The 21155-nt window shown below is 42.1% G+C and overlaps 1 protein-coding gene across 6 annotated transcripts in view; it reads left to right on the top strand.

Moving 5' to 3' along the window:
• LRR (Leucine-rich repeat) overlaps positions 1-21155 on the top strand; it is a 222823-nt gene that overhangs the window by 62701 nt on the left and 138967 nt on the right. For 4 of the 6 annotated variants that reach the window (XM_070530642.1, XM_070530641.1, XM_070530644.1 and 1 more), the window contains exons 9-11: positions 808-896; positions 2242-2336; positions 6353-6394. In XM_070530642.1, the coding sequence (XP_070386743.1) occupies positions 808-896; positions 2242-2336; positions 6353-6394 (226 nt within the window). The remainder of the gene's footprint in view (positions 1-807; positions 897-2241; positions 2337-6352; positions 6395-21155) is intronic. The other 2 variants (XM_070530645.1, XM_070530643.1) reach the window with 1 other exon arrangement.

The raw sequence follows: 21155 nt of genomic DNA, 5'->3' as shown, positions 1-21155 counted from the left end.
CTTTAGAAATTAACTAGCATGTGAGTACGCACATGACACTTAGTGAAACATATTTCTCCCAAATTTTTCCAAAGTGATGGTGCAGGCCTTACACTACAGCATGCCTTACCCAAGGGTGGGCCTTCCCCAAGTCATACAATAATTGCCACCATTAAAATGCTAATTTTGCCATCAAAAGGCTAAGTGGGCCTGTGTAAAGTTTGGTTTGACTCTGCATTGTAAGCCTTCTTGTCTCACTGAGCACGAGGTTGCGGGATCGAATCCCGGCCACGGCGGCCGCATTTTGATGGGGGCGAAATGGGAAAACACCCGTGTACTTAGATTTAGGTGCACGTCAAAGATCCCCAGGTGGTCGAAATTTCCGGAGTCCTCCACTACGACGTGCCTCATAATCAGGACGTGGTTTTGGCACGTTAAACCCCATAATTTAATTTTAATTTTTTTTTTCTTGTCTCAAGAAGTTCCAAAATATAGCATGCTTTCGAGTGCCTGCATCTGGTTGTTCTCCCATAAAGACCCAGCACACTTTATAAAGTATGTCACTGTAGCATTTGAAAGAATAAAGCACAGTTCAGAAAACTTTCACAATGCAGTTACAGTGTGAAATTATTGTTAAGTGCAAAAAGTTGATGTAATCTGGCTGTTAGATTTTTTGGGGGGCCTTAATGGTTTAATAGATGTCAGCTTTATTGTGAGGAAAACGACATAATAGATAACTTTCTACGTATAAATATAGAAGCCTTAAAGCGGCTTTTATTGATTGTTACAGTGAGATTGATTGGTTGACACGTTATGATTGAATTTCAGGCTTCAGAAGCACTCGAACAAGTACTCCAGGTGATGAAACGTTCTGTGTCACTGGAGGAGTTGTACCTGGATAACACAGGCATTAAATGGTATGTTTCCATCGGACTCTTTCTCTTAGTGAACTGTAATCAAACCTCACTTTAGTGAAGTTGAAGGGGGAGCCAGAATTACTTTCTAATAACCACTATTTTGATAGGTGGTGGTGGTGGATATAACCATTGTTTGCTCTCATGGCCAATATAGGCTGCTGGAAGTGCTGGTTGGAGTAGGTGATTATCACTGCTAATGCTGGCATCCATTGACAAATACCATCATATAATATGAGGTTTTTATCACCCTGCTGATGCATACACAAAAGGTTGATAAGCCGAGCAATCACTGAGTGCATATGAGCAAAACATGCAGAACCCCTTGACTACGCATGTGCAACACCTTATTGAGCCTGAAGCACTTACTGCATCATAGTCTCACTTGATAGTGCATAACACTCAACCTAGGAGCAGCATGTTGTGTGCACAGAGCATGGGAGTCGGCAGTAGTGGTAGAGTGCAATAGTGAGGCAGTGACAGTAGTGTGCGGACAGTTTGCTTAGTGTGTGGACAGTGTGCTTAGCAGTTTGGCCAATTTGGTGCATCTCCAGGTAGCTGGCAGGTCACAGTAGTTTTCAGCCGCAACGCCAGACAAGTTAGTAGCAGCATCATGCACCACCAGATTTCAGCCTAATCAGCACAAAGGGATCAGTTAAACTTCATTTTGAACAAAAATTTTTTATATGAATGCGTCAAATGGCCTATTGAACGAAAAAGCCAGCGGCGTCTGTAGCAGTGAAACTTCCTGTTGGCTGCGACCCACGTCACAAGCCTGCCTCGCACACTTGTGGCGCTGGCTCGCACTTGCTGGCTTGGGCCTTGATGTAGCAGAGTGGGCGAAAGGGAGCACCTGCTGCCACAATATTGCATGAGGGGAGAGGGCATTGCTGTGACGCCATGCCACCCTCGCTCTTGGAAGCCTATGTTGTCTGCATGTTCCTTGCCCGCACATGCTCTTGCCTGCGTTCTAACTGCACCTCGGTAAGGCCAAATTAAAACACCTGAAGTGTCTCAACGTGCTTGCTTGCCTGCGAGGATTTTATAACTCAAAAGACTGCTCAGCGGTGTTCAATTGGACACCAATGCTTTTGAATTTACAACTTAGAAGAAGTGCTTAGGTGTCCTCGTATTTTTTGTTATATTCATTTCTGGGAAATCTTTGCATCTTTAAAACAACATTTTACATGCATGTCTTTCTGTGCAAATTTCCAAGGGAATTAAGATTACTTTGTTATATATATTAGTTCATTGTTATCGATTTTGTTATGAGGTTTGACTAAGTATGTTGTCTACCAGCAATGTATTCTGTTTAGCAATTATTCCATCCTGCCGGTTACTGTTTTAGGGAATTTGCACACAAACTTTCCATGACCCTGATTGCCAACCCTAACTCGCCATTGAACTCGTTGGACCTTTCCAACAACTTGATCGAAGACAAGGGTATGTATGCATTTGTGTCTGTAAATTACCATAACGGATGTTGTGCCTGCTGTATGTTCTTCATGCAAAACAGTGTAGCTGATTTAGCCACTTTTCTAGTTTCACAGCTAAATAAACATGCAGCAGTTCCTTTTGGAAACAGTCTGTCCTAATTTAAATATTCATTCAGTGATTTGTACATATATGGAGTGTTCCTTGTAGCTTCTATCAAGCTTTATGAGTGAGCAAGCAGCAAATTTGAACTTGATCACACCAGTGTCTAGTACAGTAAGTACAGCAGCAACCACAAGGAATGCATTTCTGATGTATTAGTGAGTCAGCCACTAATGCAAAGTTCACGCCATGTCTTTCATGTCAGCATCTGTGCCTACAGCAGCAGCTACAAGGAATGCATTTCTCACATATTACTGCATCAGCAGCTAATGCAAGTTTTTCACTGCCTATCATGCCAGCGCCTGTGCCTTGTGCAGCCTTCATAACTTGCTCAACATTTCAAATTGCTGCAGGCAGAGGAATTGAGGTAGCAAACTGAAACTTTTCACAGGTATAGTGTACAGTAGACAGAAGAAATTAGCCTGGTGATTTGAATGAGCTCAAGAAAATAATAAAGTTGTCATAGCCCTGTATAGCATGAAAGTGTGTTTGCAGCTTGTAATGATTGCTGCATACAAGAGTGAAGGTATGTGGCTGAAAGATCATACACATCCATTTGAACCCCCGCTCATTTAGCTTCTGCTTTTGGAAAGTACCTTGTACAATTAGAAGTAATTAAGAGCTGGAATTACAGTCACAAATGTGCTTGCAAGCCTTGTAGCTGGCGTGGCATGATGGGGTAATATCGCATCAGCGACAAAGAATATAAAATGCACAGGTTGTTATTGGATATATATACACAGGTTGCACAGTTATGTGGTGCATGATGTCATCAGAGGGTTGTTGTGCTTGGGATGCTGCAAGGAGGCAGGTGGCCAGGGCAGCACAAAAGGAGAAACTGGAGAACTAATTCAGTATTTCTGCCCTCAGTAGGTACAGAGTGGGTGCAAAATTCTCAACTCGGTAAGCAGCAGTGCTTCAGCAGTGGGTCTTTGCGAAGCAAACATTAGCTGCTGACGTTGCATTTGATGTTTCCTGAAAAGTTGCACACATCTTTAGGCATTTCTTTTGAGGAGAAAGGACTGGCATTGCCCGATGTTGCTGTGTCCATTTGAGGCTGCGTAACCATGCTGTAATGTTTGCCAAAATTTGTTCCGCAAGTTTCTTACCAAGATCGAAAGTCCATGGTATTTATTTTGCTTATAAAAACAGTGTAGGTATTGTGTGCTGCGAAATGGATGCACTGAGTGCGCATAGCTGCAAATGCGGGGTAAATTATGTAATGTGCAAATTAAATATTTCGTACCACTTGTGCACACCATTAAATATTCTTACATAGTCTAAGGCTAAGCAGTTCCTGCAAAATATAGAAAAAATGACATTGCTGCATCATTCTGTGCCTGCTGCATCTTAGTTAAGTGTTAATTAGAAGTCTGTGTGCTTATCTCCGAGGAATGACAGAACATTGCACCCACTACTAACTAGTCAAGCAGCATGAGCAATAATGTTAAAAAGATAGAAAACATCCACAGCTGCACCTAAAAAGTGATGGACTGATGACAAAGGCTAGTTCAGTCTGTTGTCTGCTTCTTCTCAGCCAATGCACAGGCTTCGATCATTGAAACCACATCCACGCATGCTAATGCATAATGTCAGTTTTTTTATATTTCACGAGTTTTGTTGAAAGCCTTGAATGAATACGTTAATAGTAATTTCTTGCAGACAACTGCATTTGGTGTTTCAAAGCATTTAAAATAACAGTTGGTCTCTTAAATATTTTAAAGTGGGCATAATTGGTCTTAGCCTGTAGTAGGGGCAAACACTCTTACTGCTAAAACATGATTGCCACCTATGTGCCAGTCAGAAACACTGTACATATAGCACCATGCTTATTCAAGCTTGGTTGAAGCTGCATGCCACACTCAGCTGAGCTCGGGACACTGAGCGCCAAATCTTGCACATTTCAGCTGACAGAAGGCATAGATTGGTGATGCACTGTGCATACCTCCTATGTAATATTTTTTGTCAATTCACAACTGTTCTGAGCGTTTTATAAAGGGCTCGTAAACACGCTTGGATATTTTTTATTTCCTACTCACACTTCCTGGCAGCATTGTAATATTCCTGTGTCACTACACTGCTGTGATACCTGCTGCAGCAATAATTTTTATTGATCACAAGAGGACCACCACAAGAGCTGGTGCATGGAGTCATTGTGGTTTGTAATGTTGACTGCTCTTGACCTAAAGAGTAATGGAAAGGAGCATCTTCATGACACACAACCCTGATGCACACATGCTAGGATGCAGTGGAGCAAGTTTAAATTCTGAGCGTTGGGAGAGCGTAAGCTGTATGCTATTTCACCCACCCAGGGAATGTTCTGTACATTGTTTGCTAAAGCAAGTGCGTGCCTCTCATAAGCACATTGTCCAAGCCTTTCTGTGGCTTCTTTATCAAAGTGCTTATTAGTAATCTTGGAAGAATCACTTTGAATTGAGTAATAAAGGGACTGTAAACACAGCTTCATGCACTTTATGCCTACTGCGCAACCACAAAGCTTGGTTTCTTAAACTGTAATTTGCATTTTGTTGAAAGAGAAAAAAGAAATCGCGAATTTCCCAATAATTTCAGTTTGGGTAAGTTTTTTAAGTTTACACCGACAAATCCATCAAAAATTAATATGGGAATTTCAGATGTGAACATGCTGTGAATGGGTTGCAAAATGCCGCTAGTGATTTGTGTGACTGCTACTGGATACAAAAAGGGTGCTGTCAGTGATGGGTTCTATCTGGGTTCACTTACCTTCCTGCTCAGGATAAACCATATTGGGCCACATATCTGGAAACTGAAGCTTTTAAACATATCAAGGGATAAGTAAACACTGGTTTTTTGGCAAACATTACCCACATTTGATGTTTTGATCAAAGTCAGCCATGTTGTTTATGGATGTCATGAGAGGTGCCAGCTTGCAAACAACTTTCTTCTAGCTTATATGAATGCAGACACACTTGTGTGTCACCCTGTGGCACGGTCCACATCTTTTTACATGGTTTCAGATTTGCCATATAGCGGGCAGATTTGTGGCACCATATAGCTTTCAAATTTTACACCACAGGCAAGTTTGCCATGACCTATGAGATTGAACGGCTGAGACCAATGTGCCACTAATCTTAAGGGTCATGCAACACTTTATAAGGGTATCTCTCAAACCAATTCATCACTGCCTTGTCTACAAGACAATTGTGACACTGGTATTCAGATATGTTGTCTATGTTCAACCGAGGTGTTTTACTGTGGACCTCTGCCTCATGGCAGAAGTCCACAGTAAAAGGTCTACAATCATACATGAATGTATGATCGATTGAAAAAAAAAAGAAAAAACTTTTTTTGTGAATAGGAGCCTGCTGTTGAAAATGGCTGAAATTAAAACCATCCCAACTATCTGTTGCAGCACTTTGTTCTCTTTGTGTTTCTTGTGTCTTTCAAACATGTCATTACTGATTTTGGTTATGCATGTATTTAGAATTCATACAATGGTGAAAAAGGCATCACTACAAATTCATACAATGCGGGAAAAGCATCACTACAAAATTCAACCAGTACATTTTAGCTCTCAATGCTGGATCATAACTAACGCTGTTAAAAAATAGGGGGTGGCTTTGCAGCTGTACCTGATGTTATGTTTTCTTATTGATAGCAGCTTTATAAAAGGCAAGTGTGGTATGTCTGTGATCATTGGTGGTGAGTATTCTATTAATCTAGGGTTGAATTTTTGTGTTTATAGTCCCTTTAACTAAATAAACCAAAAAGTTCAAAAGTGATCTTGTAAAGTGCAGGTTAATCATGTTTATAGTATGTTCTGTAACACTAGTGTTTTATTTGTCGCACAAATGTTTTCTATGCACTTGTTCCTTTGTGTACAGGGCTGAATAGTCTGTGTGGGATCATTGCCAAAATTACTCAAGGTCTGATATTCCAGTTTCTGTGTATGCATGTTTTACCATGATGTATTCTGTATGTTAGCATAATGTCTTGGCAGATTTAACACTTGCACGTGCCGTCTGTGTAATTTTGCTTTGTGTTAACCATCCCTAAAGCTAGAGCTTTCTGTGTGGTAGCCCTGTTTAGGTGGTGCACGTGCCAGTATGGTTTGCTTATTTTGTATGTGCATATGTTGAATGCATGAGCTCCAAGTTCCATTTTTTTTTTCCTACCTTTCATAGCGCCAGTAAAAGTGCGCTTTAGAACATACCTGTTTGACTTCAAGGGCACCTGAAAATATTTTTGCCAAATGTAAGAGCATGATTCAGGTAGGAAAGCTAGCACTTGGACAACACTTTCTTACTGAAGTTTTATCATAGCATGCTGTGTTAAAAAGGCTATTTGTAACTAAACTTGTGATAGAACCCATATGATAAAATATTTAAGGGACCGTATGCTGTGCACAATAGCATTTTTGTACTGCGACATTGCAAAAATACCATACAATCTGATTTCTACGAAGCAAAGGTGAGTAATTGGACTTGTCATCTGTCCTGGCATGAGGGCTATATTTGGAACTCCCAATTACAGTTCAGTTGGAATGTGTTTGAATTTCAAGGGAATATAAAAATAATTTAATATTATATATATATATATATATATATATATATATATATATATATATATATATATATATATATATATATATATATATATAATGTTTAGCACAGCTGCTGTCTTAAGCACCTTGTCTGAAAATTTTTTCAGATTGCAGCTTCAATGCTAAAGCTTCTAGAACCCCTAAATTGCAAAGCTTTTATTCAATGGCAGACCTGTGTACAGCATTTGCACACTTGTTGCCCTCTCAGAAGTGTGCCTGGTGCATTGTTTGTAAAACCAGTTTTGGCACAAAGTGCAATGCCAATACATTGTGATGCGGGACCACTGGTCATCGAACGTTATCTCAAAAGTTATTTCCAGAATAAAGACTTTCTTTTGCACATTATTTAGTGTGCACACCACATACACCCTGGTTGCAACAGTGCAGTGCATGTTACCACAGTTTCCACTGGTTACCATTCAACAAAGCTGGCATCTTGACATCTTTATGGAAGCAACTATTCAGTTAGCTAGTCTCTGGACACAAGAAGGAATGGTGCTTTCTGTGGGCAGCAGCAATGCTGTTGTAGTGTTCATGAAAAGCACACAGTATGGGGTCACAGTGTGGTGTATTCTTCTCAGTACAGTATCGTCCACTCTTGGGGGGAACACGGCTCACCGTGGCCGCGCTCCGCAGGGTGCCAGTGCGTCCGGCGCGGCGGCGCATCGAAGCGAAGCGGCGCAGGCGCACACGGACCCAGGGGAGGTGCTTCGCGTCGTCTGCTACAGCGCTGGAGCGCGCCGCCTCTTGCTTTGCTGTAAAGTACACTTCGCTAGACCCAGGTGACTGAGTGACCAAGGCGGCATTGCGGGAAGGCGTACTTCACTAACTGGAGCATTTTCCAGCTGGTTCCGTCTACAGCTTGTGAACAGCCTGCTTAATCAATATACATAAACAGAAACAAGCTTCTCACCAAAAAAATCACTTAGCATGTTTTTTATAAGTGATGAGGGTAAAAATAGTCATTTTTTTTTCGCGCTCATTATTAGGCTGGGGCGCAGAGGCGACGCTTGATAGTCGTGTCAGGGACGTCACCCAGCCTGAGGCTGTTCTTAATTTCTCGAACCGTGGAGGTAGAGTTTGCAGCAGCCGCTGCAACAATGGTCACTCTTTGCCGGGCTTTACGGGGAGCATCCGCAATTCTTCCATCCTTCTTGTAAACCTGGACGATCCTATTTACAGTTTTCAGTGGCCTTTTTGTCATCTCCGATATAACGCGTTGAGAATAGTTTTGTAGGCGCATATCTACAATGCGTCGTCTTTCTTTTTCCAGTACCCGCGACATCGCTAGTTTCCAAGGTGCACCGGGGAAATGAAATCCTGCACTGTTACAGCATTTTTATCGCCGAAGTGCCATGGCAACCAGCAACCGAACCAAATGCACTTCATCATCCAAGTCGACGGAAATGCGTTTAATGGAAACACCTATTGTGTCTTTCGATTTTGCGAGTCATCCCAGAATCTTAACTCCTGAGCGGCCAGTCACTCAGTTGTGTAGTCGTTGGCTGCACCGCATCATCATATTAGGCTAAGATGGGGTAGCATGACCTAAGCAAAAAAGGGGGGGGGGGGGGGGGGCTCGGTGGTTGATCGGGCTGACGCCCATGGTCAGTTAAAATGTAGACTGGCCCGACCACAGCAATCTGGCTTGGGCCAGGCTTAGCTTTTACAAATGGCGATCCCGTTTGCCGACCACCGGCATGCTGTGGGCAGATGACACCGGGCCGGCCTCATGACCGGCGGTTTAAATATCGTGGCCGCGTTCGTCCAACACACGGACCGGCCACTTCCCCACAACGGCAACAGCATCGCTTGTCCGCGGCAAGGGTTCCTGTGCTGTATTCATATTTGGGTTTTACCCACTCAGCCCAGCCCACCCCCGCCTACCCCCTAAAAATAAAAGAAATCAATTCCTCCTAATCTCCAAATTTATCCGATGCCCACCTCTATGGCGTAACTCAGAGGCCTTGTGTCGCTTCGGGACGTATACTGCACAATCAACAAATTAATATATGCTAGTGAGAACATGCATATGGCCCATTCCGAGGAAGTACTGAAATGAAATAGTAGCGAATAACGACCTAATTACCCGGCAAGACATAATTTAAGCTAGAAAACAGACATGTAGATTACAGATTTTCCACTCCAATTACCTCTTCAAAACGGACAGAAACAGCATTCCCATGCAGCGTGCATTGACTCCAAGGAGAAAAAAAAACAACCAAAAAAACGTCGGCACCACATGTTTTACTTCACCTAATCAATGTAATCAAATAATTGACCGACGATTCTTCTAAATGAGAATGCGACTTCTCGCGTCAGGTAGCCGTCAGAGGACCGGCACCGTTTCGGTGATTTTACCCAAACTGTGACAACAAAAATGAATTTAGTTTTTTTATAGGATGTAGAAAGATGAAAAGGGGGAGTAAAATTGTCGCCAAATCAGTTGCTATGCCGGGGAGAGCACTTTCCCACATCGCGTAAAGCGGTCCACGCTCTCCTACCAGCGACATTAACGCGTCAATAAGAGAGTGCGAAGCAGCGGATATCTCTTCTTAGTTGCTGTCGAAGTAACAGTATTGCCCTCCTTAATGGTAAAATCCATGGCAAACATGATGATGCGTGATTGAACAATTGCTCTCTAACTTTCTGCGAAATTTATAGCGGGTTTCGGTCGTTTTCTTAAGTCAATTAAGCACATTCGTTCTAGCAACAAGACAAGAAGGAAACGGCGCGCTAGGCTCATGACATGGTGACTCCATCCAGGAGCGCGCCTAATAGGTTTCTCGGTATGCACTACACCAAGTGCTGCGAGAATAAAATAAAAGGGCCCCAGCCTAATAAAGAGCGCAAAAAAAATGACTGTATTTTTACCCTCATCACTTATAAAAAACATGCTAAGTGATTTATGTGGTGAGAAGCTTGTTTCTGTTTATGTATATTGATTAAGCAGGCTGTTCACAAGCTGTAGACGGAACCAGCTGGAAAATGCACCAGTTAGTGAAGTATGCCTTCCTGCAGTTCCGCCTCGGTCACTCAGTCACCTGGGTCTAGCGAAGTGTACTTTACAGCAATGCAAGAGGCGGCGCGCTCAGGGGAGGTGCCCAGCGTGCCCAGTGCCCAGCTCAGCGCTGTAGCAGACGACGCAAAGCACCTCCCCTGGGTCCATGTGCGCTTGCGCCGCTTCGCTTCGATGCGCCGCCGCGCCAGACGCACTGGCGCCCCGCGGAGCGCGGCCACGGTGAGCCATGTTCCCCCTAAGAGTGGACGGTACTGTACATATGTACGCATTACATTTGTCACTTGTTACAGGCCAACTACCATTCTTGCTGGTGTTTACACTATGAACTTTGTCCTGGCCATGGTTGTGAAGCCACCTATGGTCTTTCTTTGTTTTCTGTTGTCACACAATCAATACTTTCAGTTGATATGAGGGGTGTATATTCATGCTTTTCAATGTACCCTCCTTTCAAGCTACAGCTTTCCATTTTAGTATTCCGCATGGTTTTTGCTGTTTTTTAGCTACTAGGTATTACATTGTTCTCCAACTCAAGTTTTGTCTGCTTATTGGTGGTTGGAACAAAGATTTTGCTTCGTCTGTTGCTGCACTCTAATAAATCTGCTGAGTTGTTTGTAACTGTAGTGCTGATTACACCGTTAGCTTGTGACCAGTCTTTGAACGCACCTGCACCTATGCCAGAAATTAACCGCAGCATGTGCATGCAAAGACCATGCATGCATATGACTCCTGCCAGATGGTGACATTTCTGTACCTTATCATGTTTCGTAAAGCACCATACTGTGAGGTAATGCAAGCCTTCTTTATGTCCCACAGTCATGTTTGTTTATAAATTACAGGATTATTGCAGAACTTGTAGCTTTAGCTCTAATGTACTCATCTCATCATCCATGGTCTATTTTATGTTCACTGCAGAACAAAGGCCTTCTCCAGCAATTTCAATTACCCCTGTTTACCATCGGTAGCCTCCGTCCTATGCCTGTAAATTTCCTAACCTCATTACATGACATTAACTTCCACCATCCTTGACGGCATTTTCCTTCCCTTGATACACATTTTGTTACTCTAATAGTTAACTATTCAATACATCACCTGTCCATCATCACTTTTTCCTCTTGATATCAACTAGAAAATAGCTGTCGTCATTTGCTCTCTAATCTACATTGCCATCTTTCTGTCTCCTAACATTAAGTCTCATTTTCTGTTTTCTTGCTCATTGCATGGTTCTTTGCTTTTTCCTGAGATTCATTGTCATCCTCCCATGTTTCAGCCTTATAGGTCAATACTGGTAGAATGCAGTGAATTTTTCTTTCCAGGAATATCAAACTGTGCTATTCATGACCTGGGGACGCTTGCAGTATATGCTCCAACCTGTCTGTATTAGAGATGTGTAAATATACATTTTTAAAAATTAATCAAGTAATCTTTGCCATTTGATTTGTATTATGTTCAAGACTTTGCAATTCTCAAATGTTCATTTTTGTTTGAATATATAGAATAGCAACACTTATGAGAGGTTATCCGAAAGTTCCTGAACTGGTGTCATTAAGTGGGAAATAAAAAAAGTATGTGCTTGTGCTATTAGATATAGCTGCATGCATATCACACGAGTGAATGTATCAAGCGGCGTTGTGATAGGAGAGTTCATTCGCTCCAAACGAGTGCTGGAAAGATAGCGTAAAAAATTATCTGCATTTTGAAAAATGAATGATAAGCATCAGCAGTGGGTTTGCGTGAAATTTTGTGTGAAGTTGGGTAAATCCGCTACGGAAACTCTGGAAATGCTTTGTCAGGCGTACGGTGATGCTGCTATGGGATGCAGTCAGTGTTTTGAGTGGAATTCTCGGTTCAAGGGCAGTCAAACCTCAGTGGAAGATGACAAGCATTCGGAACAGCCACAAACCAGCACAACTCTGAAGAATCTTGTGAAAATTGCAGAACTGATTTGAGAGAATTGTAGCCGAATCGTTGATTAACTGTGTGAAATGGTAGGAATTGGTTACACGCAGTGCCAAGCAATTCTCACTGAAGACCTGCAAATGCACTGCATACCTGCGAAGTTGGTTTCCCGAGCCTTGACTGCCGACCAGAAGTAACGGCATGTTGATGTGTGCATAGAGCTTCATGCCACTGCACATGCAGATGCAACCTTCATCAACAGTCATCACTGCTAATGAATCGTGGGTTTATGGATATGACCCTGAAACGAAGCAGCAATCTTCCTAGTGGGAGAGCCCAAGTTCACACAGACCAAAAAAAGTAAGACAAGTGAGGAGTGCTACCAGAACCATGCTCATCGTTTTCCTTGATGTAAAAGGCGTAGTTCACAGGGAATTCGTTCCCAAAAAGCAGACCGTTAATTCAGTTTTCTACTGTGATATTCTGCAACGACTGGCTGTTGCATTACGATAATATGCCCAGTCACATCTCCCTCAAGACCCCTGATTTTCTGCCAAAGGACACCATGGTAATTGTATCCCATCCTTCCTACTCGCCTAACCTGGCCCCTTTTGACTTTGTTTTGTTTGCAAAAATGAAGGTAAAGCTTCAAGGGTGTCTCGCTTTGACACCGTAGACACCATTCAACAAGAAGCACAGAAGATCCTCAACAGCTTCATGGAAAAAGACTTCAAGAAAGTGTTCCAAGACTGGCAGACAGGCTGTTACAGATGCATTCAGTCCAACGGGGACTACTTAGACGCACACTAAGCCTATACCGATAACAACCGTTCTGTATACCCAGCCCAGAAACTTTCAGATACCACCTCATATTAGAGTCAACAGGGAGTTAGTTCTATGCAATTGTAAAATATTTGAGATGATTTTGCTGCAGGAGAGTTGCCATAGATGTGCAGAGGCCCCACTTTGGGAGTGAATGCATAGAGCAGCCAACTTTACAGCAAGAAATATGTCGTAGCTTACAAATTTGTTGTCTTGATTTCGGCTGAGATGTTTTCGATATTAAAGCATCAAATAGCCCATTGAGTGCGGCGGTGTCGGTAGCATCGAAACTTCCCATTGGCTGTGGTGCCATGTCACGAGCGTGCCTCATGCCCTCTGCCGCGGCATTGTGTGAGGGGAGAGGGCATTGCCATTACGCCACGTCACCCTTACTGTCGCTCTCGGAAGCCTGTGTTAATCATGTGTTCCTTGTCTACACAAGCTCATGCCTGCATTCTAACTGTGCCTAGGTCAGGCCAAATCAAAACTAGCTAGTCTCAATGTGCTTGCTTGCCTGCAAAGAGTTCGTAACTCGAAGTACTGCTCAGTAGCATTCGATTGGACATTCATGCTTTCGCATTCACAACTAATAAGAAGCACTCAGGTGTCGTTGTATTTTTTTTTTTAATAGATAGATGTTGGCACTTCTTCAGTGCCTTGAAGGCCATGTTGATTGTCTTCTTGTTCGTCAGTGCTGGAGGGCCACCTGTATTTGGGTCTTTGTTTTCTACTACATAAAGGCACATCACTTAGTTGGCGTTCAAAGACTACATTCTTGGAATTGAGCGCATTTTGTGCCATTTGGCAGATTTGGAACAATGGCGTCTGTACCATTTGCGGCAATGACAAGTACATATACATGGCTCAGTGAAGAGGTAAAACGAGGTTTTTATGCTTAAAATGTGAAGTAAATTGGTTGTAAAAGCTTTAGAAAGGTTTTCAATGGAGTGATGTTTGAAAATAAGCTTTAACCCTCTCGGGGTCGATTTTTTTTTGCCATATGCGACCGCCCAGGGTCGATTTTTTTTATTGCAGATTCCAATTCTTCTGAGGGACCTATATAAAAAAAAAATTGCCGTAATTTTTCTAGGGCGACCGTAAAGTGAGAAAAAAATATTTTGCATTGTTATATATGTTCTTTTTATTCAAGAATAACAATAAAAAAAGGAAGTAAACTTATAAGAATTCAAAATTTGATGCATTGTTATAGATTAAGGCTTAGAATATGTGCACATGAGAATATTTTGTAAGTCTCAAATATTCCTGCTCTTACACTAATATATACTGCCATAATGTAATCGAACTGCGTAGGTGAGCACACTCAAGAAAACTGTGTGGTTGTGTGCCCGTCAAAAAAGCAATATGTGTGACAAACTTCCGCTAATCTTCATCTTATCGGCAACCAGATGCAATTAGATATCGCGAGTCTGCCCCCCTCCCCCATAAAAAAGAAAAAAAGGAAAGGAAACGCATGCACGGCAGCATCCTTCCTTTGCTCACCCCCTATGAGCACTAAACGAGCGAGAAACAGGCAGCCACCCTTTGAGTGATTAGTAACAAGATAGCCATCAGTTTTGTGAGCTCAAGAAACCGAAACCGCCCGAGGAACAAAACCCAAACCGCCGCCCGCCAGCCCGCGTGCCAATGCGCGAGCGGTAGCATATAAACGCGCCGGAGCAACGATCAATATGCAGGTTAAATTTTCTGCGAAAAGAAAAAAACAAATCTTTTTTTCCATCTTGCGTTTGCGGCGGGATCACGACAGGTCGACAAACAGCCGGCTGCCGCTGTAACAGTGCGAGACAGAAAAAAAAATGACGGCTGGCGGAGCAAGCCGAACGCGCCGAACATGATTTTTTTTCTTCTTGTCAGTACATTTCCCGCATTGAAACAGCTTTTTTCGTATCAGTAATGAATAATATTGTTAATATTGGCAAGCTTGTGGCAGTAATGTAGCCATGTCCCCTTTGAGGGTACAGAAATAGAGATGGGCACGCTTAGCTGCCAGTGACAGAAACACATGGCGGGCATGCTGCAAAAGCTGCGGCATTTGTCTTCACTACTATCCTAATATGCCACATTTCTGTTAAGGGTGGGAAAATATCTTGGCTGTGTTAGAAGCGTTGGCATATGAATAGGGTACGTATCAGTGTATCAGTGTAAACGTGGCTACTATTGTTGCTGCTCGCAATTTTTTGCGTGCCCACAAAGTGCAGACAAGAGGAATCAAGCGGCGCCTTTTTTGTTGTTGTTGATCACACCCATTGTAAAGTCTACAAATAATAAAGCCAAGGCACGTTTGGTTGTAGCATTTTGTTTTCATGGAAGGGCGGAAAGTGATGAAAGGAATGAAATGGGGCATCTGCATAAGAATCTGTTTGGTGTGTGTAGGCTGCTTGGTGTGTTTTGAAAAGTCGTTCACGTGGCATTCGACAGATGGTGAGCGTGATCATAATTAGCTAGACTTGGCACACGACATATTACTGCGGCAAGTTCGGGGTGCGATCATTAAGCAGGAAAGAAAAAAAATCAAATTTTGCTGACAAAATTAATTGGTGCGATCATTACGTAAGTGCGATCATTATGCAAGTAAATATGGTAGTGGCAACACATGCCAGGAAAAAAAAAATTAGGAAATTGGCACGCTTTTTAAACGTGCAAACAGCACCGTAACTATACGGCATCGACAATTTCGGACTTGTTTGCAGCGCGGTATATTTATGCCATTGACCCTGAAAGGGTTTAAAAGGAAAGCAAAATGAGGTCACTTTTGGTCAAAATAATAAAATACTTATGGATAAACCAACATGCGATGCTGTAGTCGGACAACTATGAACTATTTCAATGAATGTACTGTGCAGCTGGTGTCCTGCTGCCCCTTTGTTGTATTGTCATTGTGTTAGTGCACAGCTGGGGTCATCTTTTAGTTTCTTATATACAAGCTGTTCAGTTGACTGATGACTGGTTGAGAACAGCGTTTATATGTATAAGTAGGCTATCAAAATGGGCTCTATTTCCTTTCTTTTTTACTTGGTTTAGAAATGAGGAAATATTCAGTATGTTATGTGAACAATGAGGGGAACTATGGGGCACCATTTCCATTAGTCAAAACCATTTGATATTTGAAGGTAATTTTTATGTAATGTTCATATTTGCCTCCAGATTTAATTCATCTTGAAATTGCCTTCCCATGATATGGTTCCCCTATGACTACTTGGACTAGATAAACATGCTCTTGCACAGCTTCAAACTGTGGACTACCAATCACAAGTTCTTGTTCCCTTGCCTGGGTATCGAACTGTATTTGAGTTTTCACCTCTTAATTCTCAAACCTGCACTTCGACTTTGGCAGTTTGAGTACTGTATTGTTTATGTCATCTCCAGCCTTGCTGAACAGATCGAATCCCGGCCATGGCGGCCGCATTTCGATGGGGGTGAAATGCAAAAACACCCGTGTACTTAGAGTTAGGTGCACGTTAAAGAACCCCAGGTGGTCTAAATTTCCAAAGTCCTCCACTACGGCGTGCCTCATAATCAGAATGTGGTTTTGGCACATAAAACCCCATAATTTTATTTTTAGCATTGCTGAACAGGACAATGTAATCTGTAAATGGCAGGTGACCGTGATATTTTCCATTGCTGCTTGCACCTGATTTCAATCGAGCATCTTGAATGCGTCTTGCAGTAATGCAGTAGATGTCTTCTTGCCTGAAACTTTTCTTAGCTGGTATTTTCTGACATCCATCTTAACTAGTTTTTCTTTTGAAGAATTATGGTAGCTGTAGGATTTATTCAGTTATCTCATAAAATAATCACATAAGCTTTCTCTACACCTCGACTACGCACCTCCATGATTAGCAATATCTCCTCTGAACCAAAATATTTTTTGGATTTGTTTGCAGACTTCTTAATTACGTGATTCATGACATGGGTGTGGTCTATTGTTGATTATTCATTTCCAAAGCCAGCCTCTTTTCTAGGCTGATTAAAGTGAAATTTTGAACTACATTTATTTGGAATAACCTTATTTTGTATGCTACCATAGGCTAGTTGATGGGCTTATCATTTTTTATTAATTTAATGTTGCTTCTTCTGCAATATTTTGCAGACATTTTTTTTTTTTCACGTAGTACTTTATAAACATAGAAGTGTCGGGCACTATATGTAGGCACCGGGTGGCCGTGACAAGGCACCGGCGGCATGCTGGGGAACAGTGCCGTGAATGGCAGCAGTAAGAGCAATGGCATGTGAAGCAGACAGGACAAAGGTGCACACAGCGCTTCTAGTGGTTTCATACTACTGTTTCTGAGGCCTGGCAAACCAGAAAGAGCATTTTCTTGCATCTGCTTTTCAGAAAGGTCAGCGCTTGTACAAGGCTGGTGACATTTGTGGCATCAGGTAGTATACAAAGTAGAAAGTGAGTGCAAATCGCGATGCAGATGCACCCTGCAAACACAGCTCACAACGGCATGCCAAGACGTGGAACTCGAACTGTTACTTTCTAGATGTTAGTCTGCTGTGCGCATTAACATTGGCACATATTTAATCTTGTAACTTAGCGAAGCAAAACGAAAATTAGACAAAAAAGTGAGACATATGTCTCCATTTTTTTTTTTTTTTCTTGTTGCGCTGCTTCGCCTATTGGACATGTGTCACGAGTGTCTGTTCGGCCTGTTGTAATTTTTTTTCTTTGCGATGCTTCACCGGTTTTATTGTCTTAGGAACTAGCGCAACCTTCAGTCCTGAAAGCGAAACAGCATTGGAAAGGTACAGTGCTCGGCGATTGAGACTCATTACTGGGGGCGTGTGGCTGCCGCAGCTTTTTTGCGCCACCAGTGAACGCTGGGTGACCGCCGTGGGACCAAATGAAGGCACAATGCATTACAAAAACACTCGCTTTCATCGTATACTGGGATGCATCAGCTTGGTGTCCCCTGCGCTCACAGTTACCACATAAAGCGCCGGTGGCCATGTGCTCCAAGTATCACGTTTCAATTGCTGAGCACTGTACATAGCTTCGCCTACAGACTGTGCATATCCAGGCTTTCCACGGTTCCATCTGATGAAGCTGCAATTAAAACCGATTGTACTGTATGGTCTCAACAGCTTCAGTTATCATTTAGTAACTTCATTCACCCGAAAACCCAACATGTTTGTTCAGATTTGGTTCCACATCCTGTTTTGGCCACGCAAAACAGAAGAAACGAAGAAACATTCAAGCAATGTAGCAGGCGGCAGTGCCTGCTGCACCCTGCTCAGTCGTCGCATGCCATTACATTCTCTGCGCCACTGTATGAAGGTGCTACCGGTCCAAACTCATCTCTTGCCTTGTGCCTATTGTCACAAGCTTTTTGAGTTCAGTGTCCCTACCGTTCTTGATCAGAATGACAGCTATTTCATCTTTTCCTACCACTTTACCTCTCTACATATCTTTCAAGGCCCTCTTAACTTCATCCTTAGTTTTACTCTGGACATCCATTTGCTCTCTATAAATTATAATCATGGCTATGTGGCTGTTTAGGTACTCAACAGGTCAGTATGGAATTCCTCCATTGCCCTTATTACAGCATTTAACTTTTTGTTGACCTAGGCATGCATATCTTTGATTGCAACATTTGTTGGACTTGACTAGGAAATCAATTTAGGATACCCTTAACCCATTATTATGTTGCCTGAAAAGACTTTTTTTCTTGCTAAGATTTGGCATGAGTATTAAGTTTCTGTCTAAATGTCATCGGCTAACACTGAATAACAGACAGCAAGCCTTATTTCGTTGGTTTAAGAGCAGAAACAAAAGATGAGGAAGAAGTTTGGCATGCAACTCGCTTTCTTTTGTAAGTGGGGCCAGAGGAGACAGACCAATGCAAGATCTCTGGCTGCAGTAGTGTCACACATGTGATGTAAAGCAAATGAAATGTACCCATGGTTAACATATGACGAAAGCTTTCTGTACGAACTCCAAAGGCATAGATGGTTTGAGGAGAAGCCCACTTCCAGTTTTCTGCCTGGTCTTTTGCCCCTGTGGCTGAAAATGCCCCCCCCCCCCATTTTTTTTTGTTTCGTTGATTATGAATTCTCTTTTTTGCATATTTAGGAAAAAAAAAACTTTTTTTTTGTATTTATATGTGCCATTGTTAAAGCATTAACATATATATAAAAATAAGTTATACAACTGTATTGTATTCCATGGGAAAGTGGGGTGAACTTACGTGTTTTTTTTTATATCATCATCATCATCATCATCATTTGTTGACCCTTAAAGGCTCCTGTTGAGGTATTACATGAGGGGGTAGCATACATAAGAAAACGAAACGTAGAAACAGTCATGACTGAACTAAGAAACAATAACAATAACATTGAGAAGGGTAAAGAAGGTTTACTGAAATGACTGTCAAACACAAAAAGTGATAACCAATGCACTAAAAAAAAGAGCGATGTAGTAAATAAGACAAATACGTTGAGCATTAGTACTCGGAAAGTTTGTTAGTATGTTTCAAAACTTGGTAGGGTTGCGTTCGATTACTACACAGGCAGGTAAGCTATTCGATTTTGCAATAGCTACCGAAAATGGAATAGCTTCCGGCAAGAAAGAGCTGTTGAAAGATTTAGTAGAGCCGTGAAGACGTTGAAGACTGAGGATGTTTGAGAGACGGCATGAAGTACAGTTGGGTGGCAAAAGAAGTGTCGCGTAAATGTGGGAAATCGTAATAGAGCTTTTGAAAGAGGCATAAGCGCGAGATTTTTCGGTGATGTGCTAATGTTCTCATTTGGAGGGATGATTTGATGTTTCTAACACTTAGCCGATAGTCGTACTGGGATATAACAAACCGGGCTGCGCGGTTTTGGACAGCTTCCAGTAGCTCAACAAGGTACGCTTGATGGGGATTCCTTATTGCCGACGCGAATTCCAGTTTAGTGTGGATAAATGTTTCATATGCTAGTTGACGGATCACAGAGGGTTATGATGATAGTGACCATCTTATGAATCCCAGGGATCGATTAGTGGCAGTAACCAGATTCTGGATATGTTCTGACATTGTAGGCTTGCTAGTGAAGATGATACCGAGGTACCTGTATGATTGAACGAGCGCATGACCTTACATTTTTTTACGTTTAGCTGCATGAGCCACTCTGTGCACCATTTTTCAAATGTAGTGAGGTCAATAAGGTCAATAATTACATAAGGTCAAATACATAAGGTCAATAATTACATCTTATATTCATTTTTAATATAGAAGGGATGTTTAGCTTTATAAACTTTCTTATCTGATTTTTAGCCACTCTGTCTTGAGATTTGATGCCTATAAGAAGTGGAAAAAGAGTACTTTTGTTTTACTGTATTTTCTTCAGTCTTGCTGTTTTAGTATCAAGCTTGCACTGCTCATTTCGTAGTCGTATATGTTACCAGTGTACCTAAGTTTCCATTGTTGACAGCTTTTATACCTTTGTGAACAAAACAGAGAACTAGATAAATACCACTTTTTATTATATCCATTTGTTTGTTTTTTTTGCAAATGAATGACACTGCGTGCTTATATTTTGCTTTCCTGCCACATATTAATAGCTTTGAGTGAAAAAACTTGCTGGGAAAAAGTCTTGCTTTCTTTTATAATCCTGCATAATACTGGCCATGTATGCATTAACGTTTCTTTTCCACTTAGCTGCTAACAGTTACTGGCTTGCTACATGGAATTAATTTTTCAAAATATTTTCCCATTCACCACAGTGAAGATAACTGATGAAGCCATTTTGCACTCTACGCCTTTTCGTGGCCTCTAAGCACCTGCCTGTTGGACGGCGGGAGCCCTGTGCACCTGCTTCACGATGGTGCCCTTCAGGTTTTTAATATGCAGCTGTACATAAACCACAATGCCTTTTGTTGTGATAGCGATTATTCGGAAATTTAAGGCACTTTCACACTGTCTGGGCCTCCTAATATCCCAGGTGCAATGGTGCATATGCAAGCCTGCATGGCCCAGCCCATTCATCCTGTGCAGCCAAGCATATATGCGGCCCGCACACCATGTATTGGCAGTTACACAATGTGCTGCAGGTACCAGGGCAAGCAGAGAAAGCTGGTGGCTTCATGCGTGTTTTCTTTCTGCACGTCCAGTATTAGAAACCATGTTATCATGGAGTTTCAGGGGTGGGGCACAGTTGAAATTGTGAAGGAAGTGGTGCATGGAAGGAATGCTTGCTTTGGGACAAGCATGCATGCTCTCTGCTGCCAGTGCTTCTCATTATGTCAGCGTTGTGACTGCGAATGCTCATAGTCGTTGAGTGAACAGTGTTGTGTGCGTCTTTGGGCATGTGACACTGCATGTATTTATTTAAGTTTTACTTC

The sequence above is a fragment of the Dermacentor albipictus genome, chromosome 1 (genome assembly GCF_038994185.2).
Source record: "Dermacentor albipictus isolate Rhodes 1998 colony chromosome 1, USDA_Dalb.pri_finalv2, whole genome shotgun sequence".
Classification (NCBI taxonomy): Eukaryota; Metazoa; Arthropoda; class Arachnida; order Ixodida; family Ixodidae; genus Dermacentor; species Dermacentor albipictus.
This window is presented reverse-complemented; position numbering and strand designations above follow the sequence as displayed.